The following is a 27,075-nucleotide window of genomic DNA, read 5'->3' on the forward strand; positions in this document are numbered from 1 at the left end:
GTGAATGTTGGTGTAGAGGTAGCTTAAACAGTTTGTTGAGTGTAATTATGTAATTAAAATTAAATTGAGTTAGTATTGCTCTAATTACACCATAATGGATCATTTCTTATCACAATATACAAACATTACTGAGTATTCATTATGATATGAATTAATTGTTTCTGTGAAATTAAGTCAACGTGAAAGAATTTGGAATTCTGGTTAGAAGAGAGAAAGTGTTTTTTAGACAAGTATAAATTATGAAAGTTTTCAGAATATCGTCCACTTTCACTATTAAATCGCGACAATTCATCTAAGGATGCCTGTTAAATTTCGTATTCATTTGTTTTTATTCTAAATAAAAATGTAACAGAACGTAAAATGACGTAACACGATATAAATTACACGTTTTTAAACACTTTCTTGCGATTTTGGCATGGACCACTCAACTACTTTCCAAAACCGGTCAATTTTCATTACATTAAACGAGATGTTCGTATAACTGTTCTGGATGTTGTGTTTTTTAATAAGTCGTACATATTATAATATTTTGAATTGGTTATTCTCCATTTTTTTCCAACTTTTAACTTTTTTATAAACATATGTTGATATGATAAGCGATTTAATAGGGCAATATTCAAAATGACCTGAAAGTTTGAAAAGTGTCCCATGTGAGTAGGTAATGTGATAAAAACTAATGAATTAATTAAATTGTCCGGACTTTGTGAACAATGCCCATCCCCTCTTGGGCAGAGAGTTGTTAATTTTTTAATGTGGACAATTCACATCCGCGAATTTTATTCCAGGGAGAAAACTTCCTGGGCGGGAAATTTCACATTTATTCTTTAACAATTAAACTATAGAGAGGGCTGAAAGTAATAATCCCTTTGTCCCTATTTGACATTCAACAATTTCAATCCTTTCAACAATTTATCATTGGACACATTTTTAAATAATTTCACATTATTCATTTCCTAATTATGACTGGCAGAGTGCTCGGCATATTTCAAATGAGGTATGTGCTCTTTAAACCGTACATTAATGGGACTCTAAGTCTGCCCTACATACTTCAATGTATCTATGAAATTAGCTGTAATGATTGTGACAGGAAATATGTTGGCAAGACTAAGACTAAGACACCCTTTTATTACTGGTTTTAAATAGTACAAAATAAGTTCGGACCAAAAAATGGGGTATTGCCGAGCACGCTGCGAGTTATAATCATAAAATAACTCCGGGAGAAGTTCAGAAAAAATATGTTGATTAACCAAATACTCCTGGGAAGTAGTCAAACGATTGAGTTTGTGGTCGATTGTGATCAAACGCGGTATCCAAATGATCTTTGGAACAACTGAGCCATATTAGATACTTTTCAGGGCGTTTAGAAATTTTTGCATTTTTCAGAAAATAGTTTAACGAGAATTCAGATTCTCATTTAAGTTGCGGAACTTACCATCCTCACTTAATAGAGTGCCTCTCTCTAATGAACAAATTTGATTTTTCTTCAAATATTTTTTTGTTCCTAGTTATACGATGTAATTTAATATCCATTAAACTGACGTCGTCCATTGGTTCAATTTTTCTTGAGCTATTAAACCCTCGTCGAAAACAAATATTACTACCTGACGTTCCGCCAACGCTTACGATTGACATCTTAAGAAGTTGCTTGTTGCTGCGACTGATTCTGATTCAGCAACTTCTGAAGTTGCCAACCACACCACACCAACAAACTGAAAATGCTACTCTTGACTAGCAAAGTATTAATCCCAACAGTGAATCTGTCACCGGAAAGATTCTTTTGGAATGAATGGCTTTCATCTGCTCTTCCGAGGCACTTTCAATGTGAGAAATGTCAAAATGTTCCTATTTTAGCTGCTTTATCATGTTAGGGAAGGGTAGGAAGTCTTATGGAGATGAATCTGACAAGTAATGCGTGAGTAGACAAACAGAAACAAAGTCATTGTTCTATTTTTAAGGTCTTGATCGTCCGTTTTTCCTGAATTTCCAGCTTATTTGAATGGATAAGTTTGTCCACTTTTCATATGTATTTGAGGGCGATGTATTTGAGAAAAAAAATCCACTGTTGATATATCATTGTTTCTCTTTATATTAAAAGTGATGTTACAGCGTATGTTCATGAATTTATCTGGAACAATTGCAAACGAATGTTGCACCACACGATACTGTTTTTGTTTTATGGCTAATAAAAAATACAATAAACTAAACTACACTTCATTGCAAAATATACCAAGGAATGAAAAAACACCGAGGATAACAATATAATACATCCAATTAATTTATAAGAGTCTTAAAGCAATGAGATGTTGTTGAGCGTAATAATACGGTTCATCAAGTTGTTAATGGTTGAAATATTGAAATTCTGATAACGTTGCGATTAATTCGTATGAGAGAAAGTTGTTTCCATTCTTTAGAATCAGTTTTGATTTTGCGTTTTGATTTAAATAATGATAAAAAGGATGTATTTGATTACGAGAATGTTTGGTCGTTGGAATTTTTTTTTACTTTTAGCATCCTCAACGTTGATTTCAACGTCTGGATGACAAAACTCTCTTCTTTTAGATGTGACTCTTTTGCAGCACACCCTTCACGCTTCTGTAGGTACAACACGGTAAATTTATCTTTTATACAAGATGTGAATTATCTTAAGTCTCTTGAGTTCTAACTGAAGCAACAATCTGCATATTATTACATCGAAGCACGAGGACCTCTCAGGTTGATACTAAATATTTACCGATTTAATTAATTTCTGTACTGTTATAGTTTTTTTTGTAAAAAAACGATTTACCTGCTAATACATGAAGATTTATACTAGTGACCTCGATTTTTTAACGGTTAGCCAAAAATATTCAACGGCATTTAAGCACGTACAATGACTACCAAAAACGTAAGGAATTTCAATTAAGATACCGTTTGTGCTGATCATGACCTTTTTGTAAGTTACAATCGTCATGTGAATGCCTTTCATACTAAACGAATAAACATAATAAAATATTAAACGAAACAACCCACAGAACAACGTATAGGGAATACATTTTTTACAAACGTAACATTGTAACAAAAATTTATTTTTTACATAGAACATTTATCTTGGAAAAAAACTAAATGTTGTTATAGCTACATTGAAATTTATAAAACAGAATAAGGCTTGAACTAACCAATTTTCGGACTTTTATTATTTTTTTATAATCATAAGCTGTACAGAACAATAGAAAAAGGTTTGGACTGGTAAAAAGCACTGTGCATTAAAAATTACATAGCCGTATCATGAGACCTAAAGTACCTACTTGTCAATGAAAATTTTGTTATATTTGAATTCCAAAAATCTATTTCCGACAAATTTCACCGAATATCCGCTTTCTTTCAGGTTTTTTCTACAGTAAAATCAGTACGTTTGGTTTTGGGAAATCTACGATTTACAAAATTGTTAAAGGAGAGAAATGTGGCGACTTTCAAACAGCACCTAAATCTCCAAGAAAACCAAAATTTCAAATAGAAAATCATTTGAAAAAAGGTTTCGAATGAAAGTATATGCGTTCTTCTTAAGAAAAGAATTTCCGACAGTAGACAAAGTTCTTGTCACCGTTCGAGATTACCCTGAACTGAAGAAATGAATTTTTTCTGGAAACAGCATTCCAGAATAACTATTTTAAAAAAAATAGACGATATTGTAGTATGGAAAAAATTACCTTGATACAGTAGAAAATAGAGTCATTCGTATAACGAAAATATATAATGGAATATTAAAATTGTTCATATGTCCACGTCATAGACCGTGAGGCCGGCTCCAGTCGGGTTATAATGGAACTCAAAAATTTGCCGGATACGCCGAATCGTTTCATGTTTGTCGGCATCTTTGATATTGACTTTAACGCTTTTTATAAACGGCGGTGAGCTGTTTATATTTTTTTAGAACTAATTTCTATGAAGGTGTTTTTATTTATTTGTTTTGTTTGTTTATTTTCTAGTATTTATGCGAAATTTGTTTTGGGTATGTAAACGAGGTTGTTTGGCGGCGTTATTCAGTCATAATGAACGGAGCGACATAGAAAAGTAACCAGTAAATTTAAATAAATTTTATAAGTTGAGTATTAGTGAATAATTAATTATAGTATAAATTAAATCTAATGTACACAACATAACAATAACTATTTTTTGAATTGAATGTAATTAAAATCTATTATTGACAATTTGAAAAAACAGTTTGCCGAGAACTAACGCAATTACCATCTCTGATTATTCCAACAGAATATTATCGCGTTGGAAACACATTTTTATCAGCTATTTCATAATATGAAATACCGAATGAATATATAAAAAAAAATATGCGAAAAGAGATATGCGAGGAATTGTTTGATGCATTTTGAGCGACGAAATTAGAAGGAAAAGTCAATGGATATAATTTTTGAGATTTGAGTACCGTAAATAGAGTCAACAATAGATATGGGGGGAAACATCCAACAAAAACGTTGTCCAAAATGCGATAGACGACTATATTCATGGTTTTGTTGATATCCATGACCGTGGATGAGAGTACGCGTTTTCCATGTACGGTCCGAACTCACCAAGACATACTGGATTATAAAATAGTTTTTGGCAAAAAATAAGCTTCCGCAGCCAGCTAATAGTCCTGATATTGCCTTTTGCGAGTTTCTCATCTATTTTCCAAGAACTTTTCATATTTGCGTAGTCAAGATCAAAATAGCTGTAAACGTTCTAAATGGGTTAACTTCAGACGATTACCAAGGATATGTTGAATCGTGATTCCACGTTCCAATCGTTGCATAGATGTGATCGGAGATTATTATGGAGTTATGATAAAAATTGGAAGTTGGAAGAATACATTAAGTTTACTGATTGAATATAGGTACCAATTCAATTCAGTCAATGGTAAATAGTCTTTGATGACAACATCTAACGATACGTTTTTAGGTGGTGCAATTTTTCTACTTCTTGTTTTGGCCAAATCTTTCACGGCATTAATTTGGTTAATTTTTTCTCTGATCAACTGATCAGAGATCTTGTTATGGAATGTACATTATTGAAGGTATTAGACGTTTCTAGTTGACTTCTGCGTACATAACCATATTTCCAGACCACTGGAAGATCTGATAGCGATGTAACTCTCACAAACTAAAATAACTGCGTGGTTCTTTACTAAAAAAGTACAAAACAAGATTTCTACATATATACCTGTAGTTGTGGTTGCAGTACTTTTGAATTTGTTAAAGATATAGATCTATTGACAGACACTGATAGAATTACCTAAAGCAGCAGTTAGCTCTACCCATTCTGGGGTACTACAAAGTTTTTATTGATATTGTACAATAAAATTTTTTATCTAAAATGAAATTGTCCCATTTATCAATTTTATATTTAGTTTAAAACTGCTTCCATCTAAGTGTTTTCATTAAACATTATCAATTGAATTTATTATCTGCCTCCAAAACATTTTGCATATGTATAATTGACGCAAATAATATTTGTTATGTCCAAATAAATGTATAAATAAAAATATATGTATTGAATTGAATAGGTTTTCCAATTATGCACAGTCCTTAACAAATGTATACCTTATTATAAACACATTATATCTCGGTTTGCTAACTAAATTGACCTTGCTAGACTTCACCATAAAATTCAATAAAAGTAAGGCCAAATTCTAACCGAGTAAACAATAAAAAATATCGTATATCATCAACAACACGCGTCCGGTTAAATAATTATTATATACAAAATCAAGAGCGATCTTAAATAATAAACGATATGTTGGTTGCAAAAATAAATGGATTCTTGAAACCATTCACAGGAAATATCACCATGGTTGATGAATTACCATTTCAAGTTCAATAGATAGTTTGATAAAATATCGTTTGCCTTATGCCAATTATTGGCTCTAAATAAAATTTAGTATTGAACGAGGGGTAAACCGCCTAGCCGTTGAAGTCTGGTATATAGGATAAAGTCCTCGGGATGTCACATGAAGTTATTTGTTAACAGTTCGAGAAAGTATGCAAACGCTTCAGCTTCATGGGACTTGACGGGATTATATTTTCTGCAGCAAGCTGATCTATAACAGCGCAGCCGTTTAGTACAAGCTAGGTGGACAAAAGTCAATTCGAAGAATTGATTAATCGATGATTTTATAGTAATACCCTCTTTATAGACGTCGATTCTAGGTATAATTTTTTTTCAAACTTCGAGAGTAATGGGCTATAACCGGTTTAAATGTAGTGGAAAAGTAATTCGTTGCCATTTGGTATTAGTTCATATAACATTTAAACAGATTGGTAGTGAAGGATCTTTCTTTTGCTGTGATGGATTTTACTTTAAAGGGTAAGGAGTTTTTTATTCTATTTAATATTTAATTCCAATAAGAGCCATTATCTGTTCAAATAGGGTTTGGAAAATTTACTCTAAAATTCGAATTTTTTTTTCAATTCAATTTTTTAACGTACGCAGCTACTTTTATCCACATGTATCCAGGCTAATTTTTTAATATTGTATAGCCATCACCCTTGGCTAACTAATGATATATAATATAGCTCCACGTTGGTCCCCGACTTTTTTAAAATTATTTTTTTCAGATCGCGTTTGCATTTTATCAAAAATGGAATTGTTTGAAGAATGGAGGAAACATTCCAAAGAGGACCGAAATTTCCGTCTATTGCATTTTATTATGCAAAAATTTTCGGATGTGACTGATGATTCCCAGGGGAATTTGCAATTGAAAATTTCAAGTTATTCTGCCAAATTTTCTCAGGCTGCAGCCTGTTACATGTTGGATCGTTTTTTGAACGACAATAAAAAGTGGTTAGAGGAAACAGATATTGAATTTCAAATCAGCATACATCAGCCCTGTGCTTCCTCATCATTTGGAGGAAATATTCGGCCCAAAAAGAACTTTGAGGATTCATCTTTTAAAACTAAAAAACGTAAGGTTGAAGACATAGTGCGTTCGAGAAGTGCCAGCGAATTGACCACAGCTACTGAAATAGCAAATCGTTTGTCCGGTCATAGAAACATTGCTACCGTGATTAGAAAAAGTTCTGAATCTTCTGATCAAAAGAAACCAGTTCATGTTGTTTGTGGGGGCAGGCAGTTGACCAGTTACGAAGCATTGGCTTATTATGTAGACTCTAAGTGCACCGCTCACTCTTACAAACTGGCACGTATCAAGTATTTCCGTCTTATAATTGAATCCAAAAGATTGTGTTACCCATCTACCGACCATATTTCTGTAACAGACACACGTGCCGAAATTAAACTTCAAGCTATACTGGATAAAACCGTTGGAAGTTTAATTGAAGCACAAAGTGAAGTTCTGAAAAACATACCTGTTTGGCGTGTACATGGAGTATTTTGAGTGGGTTTGATCGTGATTTCATATTTATTATTAATTGAAAATAATGGAGGTAAGTTATAATAATGGAGCTGTGAAGTTCAGACATCCACATCTCCACATTGAAGATCTTTTGTATAGAATTGACAGAATATCAGTAATCAATAACATAATTAATGATTTTAATGGCAAAGTCAATGGAAAGTCAGTTGAACTCATCTAGAAGTCAATTGGAAATCATGTTTAAATTATAGGACACCATATTTGAATTTGGAAGTCCACAGGAAATTAAGTAAAAGTCATAAAATTTGTGAGGTCCGGTTTACATTATCCCACGGTGTTGAATTTTATCAAAAGCTTTCTCGTAATCGATAAAACGTACTGTATATTATATTTGTAGTTAAAATCGTTAACTTGTGGTAATGAAGTTACAATAGAAACATTTAATATTTATCCTCCATCTCTATACAAGTTACATATCAAGCGTTTAAAGTCGTTTTTCACAGAAATATCAATCAACCATAAAAACATTTCCGAGTAAAGATGTGAATCTAAGCACTACAGGTTTTATTTAAATATGCATATTAATAGTAAATGGAACAATGTATAGTTATTTTAAAATGAATTTCCTACTAAAAATAAATTTTTTATTAAAATGAAAGTATTTTTCTAATTTACGTTTAATAATTTCAAATCAGTATAACTATTTGAAAAACCGATATTGAATTGACGGTTCTTAACGGCATTGAACTTGATTAGACCCGCTTCTTGGAAAAAAACATTATTTTGACAAAAAAACTATTCCTAGAAGAAAATAAGCATATTGGAAATTACGTGTTTTAAGTATAAAACGAACATAATGAAAACAGTTTTTTAAAATTATAGAAGGCCAACTAAAACTAATAATTTCTATGCATTTGTGTTTTCGTTAAATCACACGTTGTATTTTACTTATTTTAAAAAAAAATTGAGAAAATTAAAATTTATTATGATTGTGTTATTTCAGAAATTCAATAGAAATAATAAATTTTCTAATTATCGTACGTATGACTTATTTTATGTTCTATGCTCCTAAGTTTTGAAATAGACAAATAAAAATAAATATTTATAACTGGATGTGGCTTTATTGTTTTTTAAAAAATTATCCATTAAGATCAATACACTTTTGCATACGTTCGAACCAATTGTTGCAGCATTTTTACCATTTCTATTGAGGTACCTCCAAAGCATGTGATTTGAACGCATCAACCCCTTCTTCGGGTGTAGAGAAACGTTGCCCTCACAATTTATTTTTGATCTGCGGAAATTAGATGAAATAGGTGCCAAACAAAGACCGTTCGGCGGATGATCCATCAATTTGATGTTTTCACTGTTCAAAAACGTCTCCTGCGATCGGTTTCTTTTTGACAGCCAGATATATGCGAGTGGAACTAATGCCCAAACATATCTCAATTTCACGGTATTCCACATGACGATCTTGCAATATCAGTTCACGCAAAACATCGATGTTTTCTGGCACAATAGCTGATTTTGCTTCATCACCTAAAGTCAAAACGAGTTAACCGGCATGCTGCTGTTGGTTTAATCCTTGAAAATGTTCGCTATTAATTTCCATTTTTTGACCAAGATGAATGTAAACAACTCAAATAGCACTCGTATGAGTTCGTTCACCATTAAAAATGTCAAACTTCAGAGCCATATCTCAAAACTTAAAAAGCAACCCTCGTATAGAATCCAGTTATGAGTTTTGCAAAATAGGACCAGAAGGGTCATTCAACTAATTCAATTTTGGAGGGACTAATTAAAAAAATGAGGTAGATCAAATCAGTTGTTATAGCTCAACGTACGGCACGCAATTTGTACATTTCATAAACAAGAATTGAAATTTAAAAAAAAATCATTAGTCGTTTTCAAGCATAGCAGATTTCGTGATTTGTCTTGACTGTTCAATAAATCTAGAGACATAAAATACCCCAAAAAAAAATCAATGACTATACGTCTTTTCAATGACTTCTAAGATTCTCTTCAAAAGCGATAATTATAAATTGTCATAAACTACTATTCTGGTAAGCATTTTAAACAGAATTTCCATCAACTAAACACCGTTGTACTCGATTGATTTGGTTGGAAACTCATAAACAACCCACAAGTTTAATTATTGTAATTACTGTTAACGAAATTGTATAAATTCATTACGAATCATGTGTATCTTTCATAACAAACTGATTTTCACTCACTACCACTATCATTATCTCCTTTCCTAGGAAAAAACATCGTTATTTTGAGCCCAACAAAAACTGGCCATTTCTCATCAAGAATTTGTTTCAAGACTTCTTCCCATAATTTTATTTATTTCATTTTCCTTCCCTACACAAGATTATATTTTCCCCAAAGTTTCACAATTGCTTATACGTAGTGCTTCAAAAGGATACATAGCAAAAATCCATAGCTATCCATCTGTTAGAAAGAAGAAGCTTTTGAATTTTACGTCGTTTCCGCTAAATAGTAGTAACGCGCTTCTGTCAAATCGCAGCTCAATAGTTGTCTGCACAACAGAAAGCGATTTTCGTGCATAATGAATTCCATACCACGTATGGTATTGATCCTTCCACAGCCCAGATTATAAGAAGATTATCAGATCGTCGTCGTGTGTCCAATGAAGATGTGAAAGCGTTAGAGTGTCTGAAAGACACTGTTTATGTCCTCCTCCTTCCAATAACATTGGTTGGATTGAGGAACCGTTTAAGAGCAACCATCGAATTAATTACCCAAGATAAGCATGCTAAGATGTATATATAATAGAAAAGTAACCTTTTGGAACGCCCTGTACATTGGATGTGCTTAAATATTCAATATTCTAACGAATGACCGAGAAAGGCTTCAAGTGAACTAAAAAGAGTTGGCATATTCAAATATTTCAATCTTTAATATAATTCGATACCTTTCGAGGAATTGAGAAAGAATGAAAAAATTTAGTTATTTCAAATCTCATAAAACATTTAGGATTATAGAATGGTTTAGGTAAAAACTAAATGATTTATTATATGGAACGAGTGAAAACACTAGTTTATGGCGAGCAGTCCAACGGAGTCCATGGCATTATATCCTAATGAAACAGTTTGAAAAACATTCCAACATCATCTGACGCGAAAACGGTGAGGCACCATTATTGTGAGGATTGTGTTGGCTTTAAATGAGGTTAATAACGTCTTTTAATTCAATCAAGTTACCGTATCGAGTTTGTCTGGATTCGTTTAGTTCTGTCTGGTGGAATTTTCGTAATATTTTTTTATACATTTTCAACATCAACTTTTTGTATTTTCCGTGGTTCTTGAGAATTCTAGTATTCGTGGTCTTAATTTACTACAATAGGAATGCCATCAAATATTGTTGTTTTTAACTTAAACTTACATTTCTTCTTCAAATGTCACAATAATATAGTAGACGACTTCTTTAAAGTAAATTTACACAATTTACTGGCGTTTTTTTACAATGGTTAATACAAAAAAGTCAATTTTTGCGACTTACCTAATATGAGGTGTAACTTAGCATCCGTTTGGAAGGCATAATGTAAGGTAACTAGGAAGGGATTGTCACGGACGGCCTCGAGGACTTGTCTTTCAGTTTTTGTGTGTTCAGTCGTTTTTTTCTTTTGAACTATCGTTGCTTTTTTCAGTACTTTCATCGCGTACAGACGACCGTCGTCAAAACCGCCGCGTTTTCTAACTAGGAACACTTTACCATAAGCTGAAACAAAAAAATACACATAATAAATGTGTGTTCCATAAATAATGTATTTTTTATTTCACTGAGAATATTTTTGTTGAGTTTGTTGCATTTAAGTAGTAGAGTAGGAAATGATTTCAAAACCAACTTTATAATCTATGATAAATTCAAATATTTGGGTCAAAAATGGATAGGAAATAACACCAGATAAAAATTATAATACTCAACGAACGAAATATGAAGATTGGAAGTTTTGTGGGCACTTATAGTCTCTACTACACCCTGATTGGCGTTTCACATAACTCAATACTTCATCATTTATACATATACTCTCACAGTGTAATAAAACGATTGAATTATATGCGTGCTCATCCCTTTTACTCCAGACATTCGCTCAATCCACAAACGATGCCAAAATTTCCTGATGCAGTTTTCAGATTGATGTCGACCGTCAACACCCAAAAAATCCAGCAGCACGATTTCCACATGACTTTTTGGATCAGCGCCTCGAGATCCCTAAGGAAGTCGTTTATTTGTAAGCGCCCTCTCAATTGAACGTTATCAATCTGGGAATATCTCTAACTTACTTATACATGTATGAAAGATACATTCGATTGATGATCAAATATAAAGCAAATGATTGTGTGGAAACGTTGACTAATTATGGACATCGTATTTGTTCTAAAACAGTAACATAGGAAAAAACAAACATACCGCTTTATGACTTGCCAGTATAGCCGTGCGTGAATTTGCCAAGATTTATTAACAATGGCGGGAAAACAAAGTGGAAGCAATTAATTTTGAATACAGCAAACTTGTATACCATAAAATTTTTCCAGGCAGTTCTTAAGCTAGTCAAAATTCGCAGGTTAATGTTTACGTGAATGCAGTCATTGAACAGCCACCCTATTCGCATTATTTGGAAATGTGTGATTTCTGATTATTCTTCAACCAGAAGAAAAATTTACGTGGTCTACGTTTCATGACGGAACATAAGGTAAATAAAGCAATTTTTCGAGAGCACTAAAAAAATTAAACGCTTCAAGCTTCTAAGTTGTGATTACAGTGTATCTCAATATATATAACAGTCACCCTCGAAATATAATTCAAAATTTTATATTGCAGTTGCAGTAAATAGTATTATTTAATCATCACCTTCATGATTACCAGTCATATGTCTCTCTTTATTCAATTCGGTATTTTTCAAAAGGTGAACCTTGATGCAAGTTTTTAATAAAAACCTTGACCAGAATGTCCACTATCTATTTAGAAGAATTATTGCACACCAATTACAAGTTTCACTTTTCTCTATGATATTTACAAATAATTGAACAATTATTTATTGTTGTTTATAAATAAAATCATGAAATATTGTTATTTATGCGTCAAGTTTGAAAATAAATAAATTATTGGGCAAGGACATATACGTGTCTTGATGTTAGGTCGAAATTGATATATTTTTTAAACATCATTATTTTATTTATGTTTAAAATTTTGGAACAATAATATTTTATTTAATTCTTATTATAATAGTAATTAATCATCATTGTATTAAACAACAAAACACGTAGAAATTAGTTATTCCCTTTATTTTGAAAAGCTTTTCATATAAGTACATCACAATGTTTTTTCTCCGACCATGGAATAAACTATAACATTTAACAGAAGAAACAATTTATTAAATATTATGTTATCATTGTAATAATCACAAATCACAAATTAAAATTAAGTAATTTATTTATTATATATATTTACCAATTATTGATATTATTTGTATTAGTGTTGTGACAATAATTAAATTCTAATTTTCAAAGTTTGTGACACTATTTATTATAATAAAATTAAATTTCTGAGTAATGACTGAGTCATAAGACAGGTTTTTAGGACTTTAACGACAAAGAAGAACAATTACTTCAGTATTGCTTCCAATATTTGTGGAAGTTGCAGCATTCGAAGACAAATGTCACTTTTCATACTAGTTTCTCCTTGGCATTGAGAAGATCAACTTTAAGATACCGGTTGTAGGAAAAATATTTTTCGTAAACTGATGCAGGGGTATTATTATATACATAATACAGTGAATGATAAATTTTGTAAATTGTAGCGGTACTTGCTGAAAGGACACAACCTTTACAGCATATGTTTCAAGTTTGAAGACGCCACGTTGTTTAGTATTTGTTTGGCAGCCAACAATAGTGAACGTTTTCAGTGAATTGTGATATTGAACTAGATTCTACTCTAGGTGAGACTTCTCCTTGGGTAGCAGAAGCAGATTTTAGAGGCCGTACGACCTGCGAAGACCAGCATCGCCGTGGTCGACCAAATGAGATGACGACTCCAGAAATGTTGGAGAAAATCCACAATGCGGTATTGGAGTATTGGATGATCGTTTACTGAAAATGCGCAAGCTAGCAGACATGGTAGGTATATCAAAAAGTGAAAATTTTGACAGGAGAAAGCTGTGCGTTAGATGGGTGCCGCGTTTTGATCAATGGTTTTGCATCGACCCACATTCTTGTAGTGAAAATTGGAATCAATATTGTCAAAATTGTAACGGAAAATAATCAGCAAAAGCTTTACGATGTCATCCGGTTGGTCAAATGTTTCGCTCTTATAGAACATGTTGCAGCTTTCTTATCGGTATTTAAATAGGACAAAAATGCCTATCAATCTCAAAATATTTGCAAAACATTCACTTTTTCTGTAAACTAAGTATGTTTTGCACAGATTTGTTTGCAATAACTGATATTTTGCGTACTGGCATTTCCATATAGAAAAACTCACTAAGTTTACTCAATTCTTAATATTTAGTACTTATTTTTTTCATTTCACAAAATTGTTTCCACATTTTTGTGCCTAACTTGAATATATGTAAAATTTCTCATAAAATTTTGAAAGTGCAAACTGAAGTTTTCAGATTATTAATCCTCAAAAAATATAACTTGTCTCTCGTCTCTTCTTTGGGAAATATTCAGCAGCATCTCGTAAAATAAGTTTTCTAAATAACGGAAAAATCTATGTATGTAAACTATTTGAAAAACATAATTTCTTCTGTAGGAAATGAATGATATATATGTCTGGTTTTCAATACTGTTCTAATTCTTCCTTCGTTGTCGGCTATTGAGAGACAATTCCTAAGGAGAAGCATTCACAGAGCGCCAGACCAACGACTGTCTGTTTCCTGGTTATTAACGGGTCTCGGTGCTGTCTTCGATTTACGAGAGAAATATGTTAATGGCAACGAGTTTTCAGTGCCATGTACAAATCCATCAATAGGTATTTCTGCTAATAGCGATTGACCTGATATTTGTATAATTAATAACATTAAATAAAACCAAATGAAATTCTTTTAGTCAGTTAAATTAATTGAATTCCCCTCAAAGTTGAATTGAGGGCTTCGTTCATCACAATAACTTCATTTTAAGCAATTGTTTTAGGTTTGAAAAGGATTTAACATGTTACCACTAAATAGCATCGCAAGATTCTGGATTCACACTCAAACAAACAACAAAACAAAGTGGGAAAACAATATAATAAATAGATCAAATTATTGTCTATTGTTGGAATGGAATGAGTCAAATATAGCGCCCAGCAATATAGACCATTACATCAAAAGAAATGGGTGTGTTAATAACCCAAAATGGCAATTTGAAACTAACAGATAACTCTGAAAATAGGAATAGAAGGTATTGGAACGGGTTAGACGATAACGTTTCAATACTTAGGACTAAAAAACAACGAGTCAGAAGCTTTAATCAACCAAAAGATACAGAAAACGATTATCATAGATTATATAATATACCTTACTTAATCCTGATGCCTTTCTATTTTCTCAGGTGTAAGACTTTGTGGAGTTAGTCATTATCTGTGTTTCCTTTTCCACAGCTGTTTCCTATTCTGTGTCTTTTGTTTTAATTCCTACCATCTTATTCCTTGTTTTCCTTGCCTTCTTTATTTCATTTGTTCAGCTCTTCTTCGGTTTTCCTTTCTTTTTTGTAAGTTCGTGCTCCATATACACTCTGTATTAATCGTTATTCTTCCATTCTCATGACATTGCCAAACTGCCAAACCATCTGAATTGTCCTTTTTCTTCGATTTTCTTTTAAATTCATTTTCTCTTATAATGTTAATTCTTATCACGACGTATATTGATTTATTACAATCTACTTTTTTTTGAAATCCTATATATAAGTTCTTTGTATTTTGCTTTTTTGTTTCGGTATCCATATCTCTCATCCAAATGTCAATATGTGTATGGCTTCTTCTTTATACGAGGGTGGTTCAAATATAAACCGAAATTTTTTAACGAACGCGCGGAAAATTTAGTACCGTAGAAGTAACTGCACCGGATGCTACACTGATCTGTTATGGAGCGTAGAGAACAACCCCAAAAGCCATTTGGGGTTAGAACTTATTGTTCCATAAATTTGGTAAATGAAAAAAAAAAATAATAATTTCATGCAAGGTCGAAATTTTGCATAAGATGAATCTTTACGTTCGTGGATACTATTTTTAGCTACCAACCCGAGCGAGTCAAGAAGAAGACCCAAAGGTTAGTATTACAAAATTGTTCCAATCTAATTGGACTGAGATGTGGCTGATCGTTAAACCAAGGGTAACTATTCGTGTGGGATCGAGACATATAGAGACCAAAAAAAAAAAGGTTTAAGTTACCTTCAGTTTCTGAAGACGATAACTTGGTTATCTAAATGCGCGTCAGACAGTGTAATTCATAAAACTCTTTCTCGTTACTATCATTGTAGATTCAGGTTGTACGCCTCTGAATAGATAATAAATTATCAACAAAATTACTTTGAAATTTGTCTCTTTAAACGTAAATTACAGCTGGTGCTAACAGTTTTCCCTCTCGGTCGAACAAATAGTTGAATATAGTATAATCACTTTGGGAACAGATTCAACATAGGTATATATATACATTTAAATTCAATAATCTGTAGAGTATCAACCGCATCTCATCATTATTCTGAAGAGGGTGAGTTTCCCCTAGCGTTCGAATATTTTCTTCACTCTATTCGTTGACACCCAGAGCTTTCACAAAATTAATAGTAGCGTTCCCTCGTTATAATTATTATTGAGAGTAGTCCCCGATGCACAATGTGGAAAACATTATCTTCACGATTGTTTTCATTAAAATAACGACGACAAATTATTTTTACATACATCTATGTTGAACTACTAACGGAGTTATAAAATTTAAGAGTAGATTGCATTTATTCAAAAAAAAACAGCATATGCATTTAAAGAAGTGAGGAATCAGGATTTGTCTTTGTCGAAAACACTAAGTCTCACAAGGTTTAACAGCAGTTATGGAAGATTAACTTTTCGAGCAGTTTAACAAACTTTGATAGATATACTGCACAATCTGGAGAATATTGAAGTAACTAACTCAAATACTGGTGGAAATGCTCACGGATAAGGATTTTTTTGATAAAATTAACATTCTTTCAAAGTACGTACAGAATCATGATGTAGTCCTGGTGGCTGACACCGTAGTGGTGTCCATAAATGGTTTGTGAAATGTTACAAAAATTTTATACTGAAGCACTTGATTTCTGTAAAAAACACGACTTTGAGGGGCCAAAAGTTCAGCGCAAAATAAAACTTACACCTAAAATAAGATGAGGTGATGTTCATGCTGAATATGATTCAATTCAAGCCTCTGTTAGATACACTGAGTGAGAGTATTGGGTCACAATTTAAGAAAAAAACCACTGTTACAGTACTGGCTGTACTCTGTAACAAGGAATTGCTGCTGACGGCTTCGACAAGGAATAACTAAGTTTGTAAAGACCGCATCAAAGACGCATGTTTTGTTGTAAGTTCCGCGTTTGGTTTGGAAAATGATGTATTTTTAAGAAAGAAGCATGATCAGACCAAATTGATCGACATCTTGTGTTAAATTTGGTTTCTCAATTCAATACTGAAAATGTTCACAACCAGAATGACTTATTCAAGCTTCTGCAACTGTTTTTGACTATCCCTGTGTCCATTGCAACGGCAGATTGATCTTGCAGTGTCTTGAAACGCATCAAAAACTATTTGAGGAATTCTATGTTTAACAGATTGGCTAGCATACCATTGAACATGCGTTATTACAGGCGGAAATAAAGACATCTAGCGTTGATTTAAAGCAACGACACTTTAAGAAGACGTATTTGTATTTCCTTCGTTTATACTTTTTCGTTTGTTTGGTTTATATTTATTTCTTTATATGTATTAGTTGTATTTTTCTAGTTGACTTAAACAACCAATGATAATTACTTGTTCATTTATTGAGTAGCAGATGCACTTGATACATATCTTAACATTTGACATTCTTTGTTCAATGTTAACCATTTAGATGAGGCGTCTAGGGTTTCCTCGCCGTATGTAATTTTGGAAAATATGATGTTGTATCCAGTTAAATCCACCATTAATGTCCTCTTCGTTATTGAAGATATCTACTAGGCCTGGAGTTGCTCCGTTGCCACGACAAATACTGTGTAGAACTTCTTTTGTACGTTTTGTTGAATTTTTATCTTATTTTACTGCTCACTTCAGTGGTCGGGGCTGATTTCATTGCGTTTCCGGTATCCTCAAAAATGTATTTAAAAGGGTTAATTTTTAATAAAACATTGTGAAAACCTTTTTGCTGTGAAAGCTTTGCGAAAATATTTCAAATAGTTTTCACAACTCCCTCTTTACAATTAGTCCTAGCTTCATATTAAGAGCTCAGTCTTTAGAATAGAACAGCAAGTTTTCGTTCGAAGTTTTTTTGCTTCCACACAGCGTGTTCAGAGACGTTAAAGTTTCAATTACTTCGCTAATTTGTTAACTTGAAACTACTCCGTAGCGATTCATTGCGATTTCAAGACTTTTCTCACTTTTTGATAAACTTCGAAAGAACATTATTGTTGGCCTATCTATACACCGTAACTATGATCAATTATATACATAATAGTAAATAAGTTCACCACAGAACAATGTAGCTGAAGTGAATTTCGTAATTCTGTTCCAAATTCTTTGTGAATGATAATTCAAATTTCCAATATGCTACAACATAAAATATTGATTCACTATATTTATGTCAATGTCATCTGTTTGAAATAACATTATTTACATTTTTTCCCGGAACGAATGTCCTGAGAATCAATTTGTTTGGGAGCTTAGTGGGTTTTAGAACAATTTTCATCGAAGACGTATATCGTTCAATAAATATCAGTCACGATAAAATTAATCGGTGTTAAATTGTTTATAGTATTCATTTCACGCGTTATTATTAATATTAATAGTTAATAAGAATATTGAACTTTTACAAAGTAGTTTATCTTCTATGTACATAGAGAATATAATATCTATTAATAATAATTGGGTATATTAACCTCGTAAACTACGTAGCCACCCAAATGTTCATACAAATAAGGACGGAATTTATTTTTTATCACTATCAAATAAACAATTGTGACCACTATAAAAAATGCGAAATTATTTTTTTTAACAAAAGTGTCTGGTTATGTAAAATTTCAAATTGTACTTTGTTGTCTCGTGGATTCTGCAAAAACTTACTGGGTAAATATGAAAACAAGGCTTATAAAAAGAAACAAATATTTCAAAAAAAGAACAAGCGAATTTTTGAAAATAGTTTCTTATAGATCTTTCGAAAGAATAACAAGCGAAAATTGATGTGTTAGACATTGTGAAATTAGAACTTTGTTGTGTCGGGGTTTCTTTACCGAAACATAATTGCATCAGAATTTGTGGAAGAAGAAATCGAGAGATGTGTCCAAAAGCAACTACTAGATCTGTTGAAAAAAAAGCAAGTCAAAATTAAAGAAAGAAACAGACTACTGAAGTAATTTGTTGTGAAATTGAATCAAAATATTTAATTAAGTCACAGTATTTGCCAACTTTCTAAAAACTTGTTTTTAATTGCAAAACATTCCACTTCTCCCATCAAGATTATTAACTAATTTTTTATCTAAAAATTGTAATACAATCATCAAGTGGTTGAGTGCTTCTACGAGGCGCCATATATGGGATCCACATGCTTTGAAGAGTTTTTACATTAATCTGTCAAGATTCGAATAATTAACCAGCAATTTCAAATGATAATTTTCTATAGTATACTCGCGAGGAAAAAAATTCGACTCAGGCAATAACTCCTGCAATCGCAAGTCACTGACAAAAAAAGTGAGTAGGATCTTCAAACTAATGGTATTAGTTATATAAAATATTGTAATGTTTCTTGCTTTTATGTTTGTTTACAATAATGTTAATCCGGTTTAATTTATAAAAGGTTATCTACCTGACCCAACACTATCAGTTAACCATCAAACTTGAACCTATACACATCTTTGTTAACAACAAACAAGAATTCCACCCGACAATGAACATTACAAGTCATAAACCTGTCAAGCGGTTATCCTATGGCGACAAGGTCAGAGTCAGCAAGAAATGACCATTGCGCTAAACATGAGTCAGTCTGCTGTTTCCATTGTTTACCGTCATTACCAAGAGACTTTCAAGTCGCGGTTTCGGAAAAAAAAGGTGCACATCCGAGAGAAATGGCACAACAGGTCCAACAGGAGCTCAGATAAACTCGAGGAGTGTCTGTGAGTAACTGGGCAGTCACAAGAAGACTTGAGACAGATATCCTTGAGCAGAAAAGGCCAGCTCAAAGTAACCCAAACCCACCAAGCAGCCAAGTCTAAGATTTGCCCGTGAAAACGTCAAATGGATTGACGAACAATGGTGCTTCTCAGACGAAAGCAAACTGTGCTTGCATGGTAGTGATAGAAGAGGACGAGTCTACAGAATACCCTACGCCAGTTAGATCTTAATATAGGACAATGCCCGTCCACATACTGCAGGTTCCACATACTGCAGGTTCCACATACTGCAATATTTACAGGATGTCGAAATTGCCGTTATGGATTGGCCAGCGCGTAGCCCGGACTTAAATACTATCTTACATTTGGAGGATGAACTTAAGAGAAAAAATCGGGCTAGAAATCCTGCTTCAGCAACGAAATCAGACCTCAAAACGGCGTTCACTGGGAAATGGGATACCATCGAACAACATAAAGTAAAGAAACTTATTCGATCCACGAAAAATCGATTACTGAATGTATTATTTAGTCTAAAAACACAAAATGAAATTAATTAGCTACATTATCGGTACACAAAATCATTCGAATTCAAGAGTCAGTGACAAAGGAATCTGAATTATTCATAATCGACACTCCTGTCATATTTCCTTAAATGACTTGGTGCTATCACCTGTGAACATTTTTGTCAACTATTCATGACTGTTAGACTCTTTCTGTTTGGATTGAAATCCTAATTGTTCGCATTCAAATTTCAATGTTCACGCATTTAATAACTAATTGTGAAATACATTTTTTGAAGAGATTTGATTATTCTATATATTCTCCTTAAACCGTAACGTACTTGTACCAATGATGGTCTCATTTATTTCTTATTTTCTACGTAATTTTTTGAAATCTGATAACAGCCAGAATAGCGAATAGAGTGGATGTGTTGTCTTGATGAAAATTTATTTATATTGAGTATACTATGTCTATTAAAGAAACTTTACATTCTGCGTTTATTGTTTTATGCGTGGAGGGAAAAATCCTTTTGTTTTTATTTAGGATCATGGTGGTATTCCCAAGTCTCATCTACAGTTGTTAAATGACACACAATGATTTATTGTATCCTTTCTAGAACGCTCCTATTGTTGAGAAAGTTGAAAACGAGTTTATCTTGTTGTCCGGTGTCATCGAATGCGGAATCTATTTTGCACCATTATTATGTTATTCAAAAATGAGGCCAAAGTATTGCTAACAATTCCTAATGAGTGGCCTAAGGCTCCCATGGAATATTCATGGATTAATCGACGATTTTTCATAAGAATTTTTGCTATGTTACCTGACATTGACTTTTTTTTTGCAAATACTTCATGTAGATCGAGTTTAAACGCAGCAGTCCTGCCTTCACTATAATCAAGTTCTTCCAAGGTGCTAAAATACTTTGAACTACTGACATTATACAAATGAGTTGATTGCGATCTACACGAAACTTCACACGTCTTCACAAAGATGTTATACCACTTTGAGAAACAAACCTTATAGCTCCATTGAACGACAGAACTTATTGAACAGCCTTTATGCCACAACAAATTAATTTTAATATTCCTTTTTTACGGCATTAAGATATGCTACGCCCTATCTGTGTCATGTTTCCTTCCAAGGATTCCCACATTTAATTTTGATCTGTATAGTGTCAAAGGCCGCTTTCAGATCTATGTAATATGATATAATTCTTTCCAGGATTTTCCTTCCCTTGTGTCTAGAACTCTGATAAACACTTTAAATGAACTGTGAAGCAAACATCTCGTTAATAATAGAAATATTAATAAAGGAATGAATTAATATTAATGTAGCCACTTTTGGAAATAACTGTTTCCGTTTAAATGAGATTTTGAATTTTACGACCGACAACAAATGGAGACGTAAGTTTTAATATAGTTTTGAAAATTTGTATTCGAATTTCAAGAATATTATTGCACAATCTTCTTCAAAAAGTATTTATCTGCAAAGATTCTATATAGAGTACAAAATTAATATTTCTATGTTACACAAAAAGTGAGCAACGAAATTGATTAAATGCGGGCGTTCTCCAAGAACTACAAACAAGTAATGGGCGGTGATTTGTTTTTTGTTTTTGATATTTAAATGTCAACGAACTTCGGAATGAACTCATACTTCGAATAATGTCGAGATTTGAATATTATAATGGAGTTACAACCATTTAAATAATTTTCATGCGAAGTTGATGTGGAAGCTTATACGATACTTTAATTATTTCACTGATTAAAAACAAACTACTCATCAATTTTATCTTGTTGGATTATCTTCATTCCAGCGAGCAAGCAAATTATTTCATAAACAATTTTATACAAATAAACGACATTTTAAAATGTACAAAATTAATATTTATGAATGGTTCCTTATTGGAGCTGCGAAATCAACCGATTTTGTAATACTTCTTTGTACTGATCTTGTCTCATTATTCCTTTTAAGACGTACAGACGTCCAATGCCCTGACCCCTAATGATTGACCAATTCATCACTTTGGGGTGGCATGTTGGAACGACACAGTCATGATGATACTTTTCTCCATGACGATGACGCACATCCTGAGCTTTATACTGCATAATTTCGTATGAATGAATCTTTAACAGTCCACATCTTTGTGACGCCATTGTCTGGCCCAATTCGGGTGTTTGCTTTAATTCCAGCTGTTAAATTGGGCTTCTTGGTGGGGCGAATAGTTTTAAAATCTAATTCCTCCAATTTTCTTCGAACATTGCACTCAGAAGCACTTAAGCTAGGATCATGGAGTTGTGATTTTATCACCTTTATGGTAGCAAATATATTTTCTAGGCAAATTTCTCTCTAAGCGTGGTTTTATAACGCTTTGTCTTTCTTTTCGGTCTTAATTCTTTCCCCGAATCAATTTTCTTTTTTAGAATCTTTCAATCTTCGTGATGTTTCCTGGTTTGTAAATGTTTTCGCATTCACAGGGGCCTTCACTTCAGCTTTTTTATTTGGTGAAAGATCGCCTTTTTTACACAAAACGAAAATAGCTCAATTATTTTTTGAGGACACTGCATACAAAATAAACTAATAACTGAGATATACAATACTGTCAAACGAACGATTACAGTTCATAAAGCCACAGAAACACGTCCGTACCTGACGCTATTACGATCATACATGTATTACTCCTATATGGACAGTTGGTATGGAAAAAACGTCACTACGTCATCTATATTGCGCATGCTTGAGAATGCGCAGAACCGAGCTGGAACCTCGGAGGACGGAGAAATCGTTGTCATTCTGTCTTCCTTAGTCGGAACAGGTTCCACTTATTACGATACAGTTTTGTAGTTGTTTATGTATAACAACAGTGTCGGAATATGTTACAAATAAATACAAATAAGTAGTTTACAGCAAATCTTTTACATAAAAATCGATGTGTATTATTATCGTCTATAAAAATTCGTAATTGGAAATATTCTTCGACAGATACGATTTAGTACAAAATTTATTCTTCTAGATTATGCCTTTCCTGCGTCCATTTCCTCAATTTTTTTATGTTCCAAACACGGTATGAAAGGCCATAAATCAACAAACTGTTTTTCTTTAGTTACAAACCATTGATGTGACGAAAAGTCAGGTAATTAATATTTACTTAACAATTAATATTAATCGTGTCAAAAAAAATATAATTTTTAGATACCTCTATTAGTCTCAAACACGTCCTATTTATTTAATGGAAATAAATTGAAGACAAACATAATATAACACAAGGTAAACCTCCTTGTTTACATTCAATCTCTGAAGACGATAACTTGGTTATCGAAACGCGCGTCAGACAGTGTAGTTGTGAGTGTTGGTGTAAACAGTGTGAATATCACCAACGTTTCCAGAAATGCCAACTTAGTTACAATATATAATAAATAATACCGGTTTTTCCATTCTCAAATAAAACGAGCTCCTGAGCTATAAATCTAAAGTGAGGTGGTTAATTTTTGTCTTAGATTACAGTAATAAGGATAGTACCGCATCGCGAAGTAATAGTACCAAGTTTTATGACCTCCTAGTGTTTGTAAGCGAGTCGGACGTTACACTCTACAATCAGCCGGTGGAAATGATGCCGGGCACCGTCAAGGGGCCAGCAGCGTTTTTTCGGGTCGGCGGCCCTCCGATCAACGGTACACTGACAAGTTCACCGACTTTTTCCTTTTTGCGTCGTTTCGCGGTGTTTGTGAATCCCAAGGTCGATGGGTTGGTGGCCGGTTTACCAGCTGGAGGCCCGTCGCTGACTTCTTCATAGATTTATATTTTGATTAATAGAATCGTCAAATCAGATAGTGTCACTCACGTAGACTATTAAATAATATGACGCAATATGGGGTCTTTTGGAAGGAATACTCAATAATTAAATTAAATACGGGAAAGTACTACTAATCAGTATGTTGTTTATACGGATATGATTTATTAACCCACTTTGATACACAATAACAAAATAAGAAAACTATTTTAAAAAATAGAAAGAAAATTCAATTATAAATAAATAAAGAACAATATGGTGAAGAAAAATTGACGAGTTAGAACAAAGTCCGGAATGGAATTTAAAGAAAATGATAGAATTAGATAAAGAAACTGACAGCAGATAAAAATTAACCACATCATCATAGCAGATTTAGAGAGCTTCAAGTCCTGTTTTCGAGTTATGATGTGATAACATTGTATTAATAATAAATAAAAAAGAAAACTTGGATCAGTTCGTTTAAAATAATATATTGTTTAACGAGCAATGAATGATTGTCATTTACCAAGAGTATGAAGTTCGCTGCAAAACATACGAGCGGGAAATTAGCATTCTATGAGAATTGTACACTATATTTTTTCTACTGATTCAGCGGATAATAGCGAAATGATGTAATAAATAACATGGGCTTCAAATTTAATGTTATTCGAAGAAACTGTTCGCAAATATTTGAATTTAAGTTGGCAATTCTGTAGATTCCTGATTGGTCAAATCGCAGCCGGTTTCACAGAGGACTTTTGACATATTACGATTGGGTTCTTGTTATTGAAAATGGTCTCAATCTCAATTTTAAGCCACTTATCTTCTACAGAGGAGCAAAACATTGTGAATTTGAAATTTGGAAACTGTTACAAACAATTATAATAATAATTTAGAGTAAATGCGTAGTAATTAGAAAAATATCAAACCGGGGCAATTTGTTTTTTAAACGATTATTTCATCTTACAAGAGATTGGTTCAAGTACTTTACATGATAGAATAATTTAGTCACGAATACAAAATCTTCTCATAATTTTTGACCTCTTATTCTCCAGTTACCACCTGTCCCGCATATATAAAGATTCTGGTCGAACAGATGGTCATTCTTATTCATTCAAACTCTCTTTTCGTCTCAAGTTCGTTCAGTATAAAGTGTGTTGTGTGTTGTTTGTGACAGGTGTTGGCGTTGTATAGATGACTTGAGTCAAAGTTTCGAAAAACCTTAAGCATTGACTATTAAAATTAAAATGCCTTTTTCGTGACATAAAATATCAAAATATAAAAAACAGAAAAACTTTTTCTTTTCTAACGAAAGCTCTACTGAATCTATGTTAATTTTAGAACATCACTCAATACGTGACTGACACACAGATGGCGCTGCCATTGTCAAATCCATATGACGTTTATGAAGTACCAATTTTGTAAAATTTCATGACATTTCGATAAGTCAGAACAAAGTGACATCCATTTAAGTGAAGCTTCCTTTATTATTTCGAAAAAAATTTTTTTTGTCAATTTATCATTGCTTCTTGATGTACAAAAATACTGTACAAGCTCAGCAATGGCTTTTGAAAGTTGGTACTTGATAACCGTCATATGGATTTGACAATGGCAGCGTTATCTGTGTGTCAATCACACGCTATTGAGTGACGTAATAAGTAGGATAAATATCATGAGGTTGTTGGTTCGTTTATGGTATGGCCCTGATGTACGGAAACTTTTTCTCTGCGGGGCTAGTATTGTGGTGGACAGTATAATAAATCAAGAAGCATTTTATTAATAGTCGTTTTTTGTATTCGTATTTGTCGCTATTGATCTTCGAGTGGAGCTAATGTATATTCATCCGACGGTAGAGTGTGGAGCTATAACAAGAATTATATACTGCTAGATGATCTGAAACTGATTTGCTTTTAAAATTGAAATCACGGCAATTGAGATGTGAAAATTTCACATACGAGAGTTGGGGCGTAGGTCATGGTAGCTATTTTTTTTTCATAGAAAAACAAGTTGGGTTGGAGAATACAGATGAAAAGACAAAGTGTTAACTGAATTTGTGGACACTGAGTAGCATTGGAATAAATACACTAATTTGTTATTATAGTAGGGCTTTCTCGGTACAAAATAATGACAACACAGTACACATGAATTTGACATGACAAACCAGTGCCTAAACACTTCCAAACTACCCTCCTGGCACTGTCATCAGGTCAGCACACACTGCCAACGGTGTGGGAGGCGCTTAAGACGATCAGCATCAGCATTTGCCGTCCCAATAGGTTACCTGGTATTGCATAGCATTAGCATTTTGTTGCAAACCGCCTACTACGTAGTAGTTCCTCGATATTGCCAATAAGATTAAAGTCACATAGCTAAATGTCGGTGAGTGCCCCAATTCGTCCCATCCACAACATCGCAGTAGCTACCTTAAACACTTGATTTATGAGGTATGGCTGTGTCGTGTAGGCACGTCGTACTTGTCGCACCTGTCCTGTCCCTGTAGTATTGTACGGTCACTGAGCTGCTATGTGTAATAAAGTGGTAAAAAATCAGACCCCTGACGTCGTACGCGTCGATGACCAATAATTTGATTGGGGTAGGATAAGGATTCTCGCACTTCTACCCTCTTGATGGTAATTCGTTTCAGAATGGCAGTGTTTTTATTTTTTTCGTTCCCCTATTCTATATTTTTTGCAAGCGTCCTTAGTGAACACACTGTTTACCATCAGCCGCTGAAGACGACAACTCGGTTATCGAAACGCGCGTCAAACAGCGAAATTATGAGTGTTGATTATGTGAACAGTATGCTCAGTACGAATTTCACTAACGGTTAGAAAAATTCCAATAGTAGTAAGTGTCCTTAGTACTTAGTACTACTGCTGCGTTGCTTTGTTTATTGCGTTGTATGTTGCACGTCATGTAAGCTTCATACTTCTTGAAATGGCGACAAATTTGACAATATTTATGACTTAAAAATTGGAATCAGGAAGGAAATGCAGAAACCAATGGTTAGGTTATTATTTTTTACTTTATAAAAAAATCTGCAAATTGAAATGCGAGGATAGCAATTAATTTAATTTCTGAGGTCACTACTCCGTATCGTAGATTATTATTTCGAACAATTAAAAATTTAA

The 27,075-nt window shown here is 33.1% G+C and overlaps 1 protein-coding gene across 2 annotated transcripts in view; it reads right to left on the minus strand.

Moving 5' to 3' along the window:
* Nucleotides 1-27,075, minus strand: part of LOC130897368 (ribosomal protein S6 kinase alpha-5-like) — a 183,608-nt gene that overhangs the window by 93,151 nt on the left and 63,382 nt on the right. For both annotated transcript variants that reach the window (XM_057806194.1, XM_057806193.1), the window contains exon 3: nt 10,868-11,086. In XM_057806194.1, coding sequence (XP_057662177.1) covers nt 10,868-11,086 — 219 coding nt within the window. The remainder of the gene's footprint in view (nt 1-10,867; nt 11,087-27,075) is intronic.

Source organism: Diorhabda carinulata, chromosome 8 (genome assembly GCF_026250575.1).
Source record: "Diorhabda carinulata isolate Delta chromosome 8, icDioCari1.1, whole genome shotgun sequence".
Classification (NCBI taxonomy): Eukaryota; Metazoa; Arthropoda; class Insecta; order Coleoptera; family Chrysomelidae; genus Diorhabda; species Diorhabda carinulata.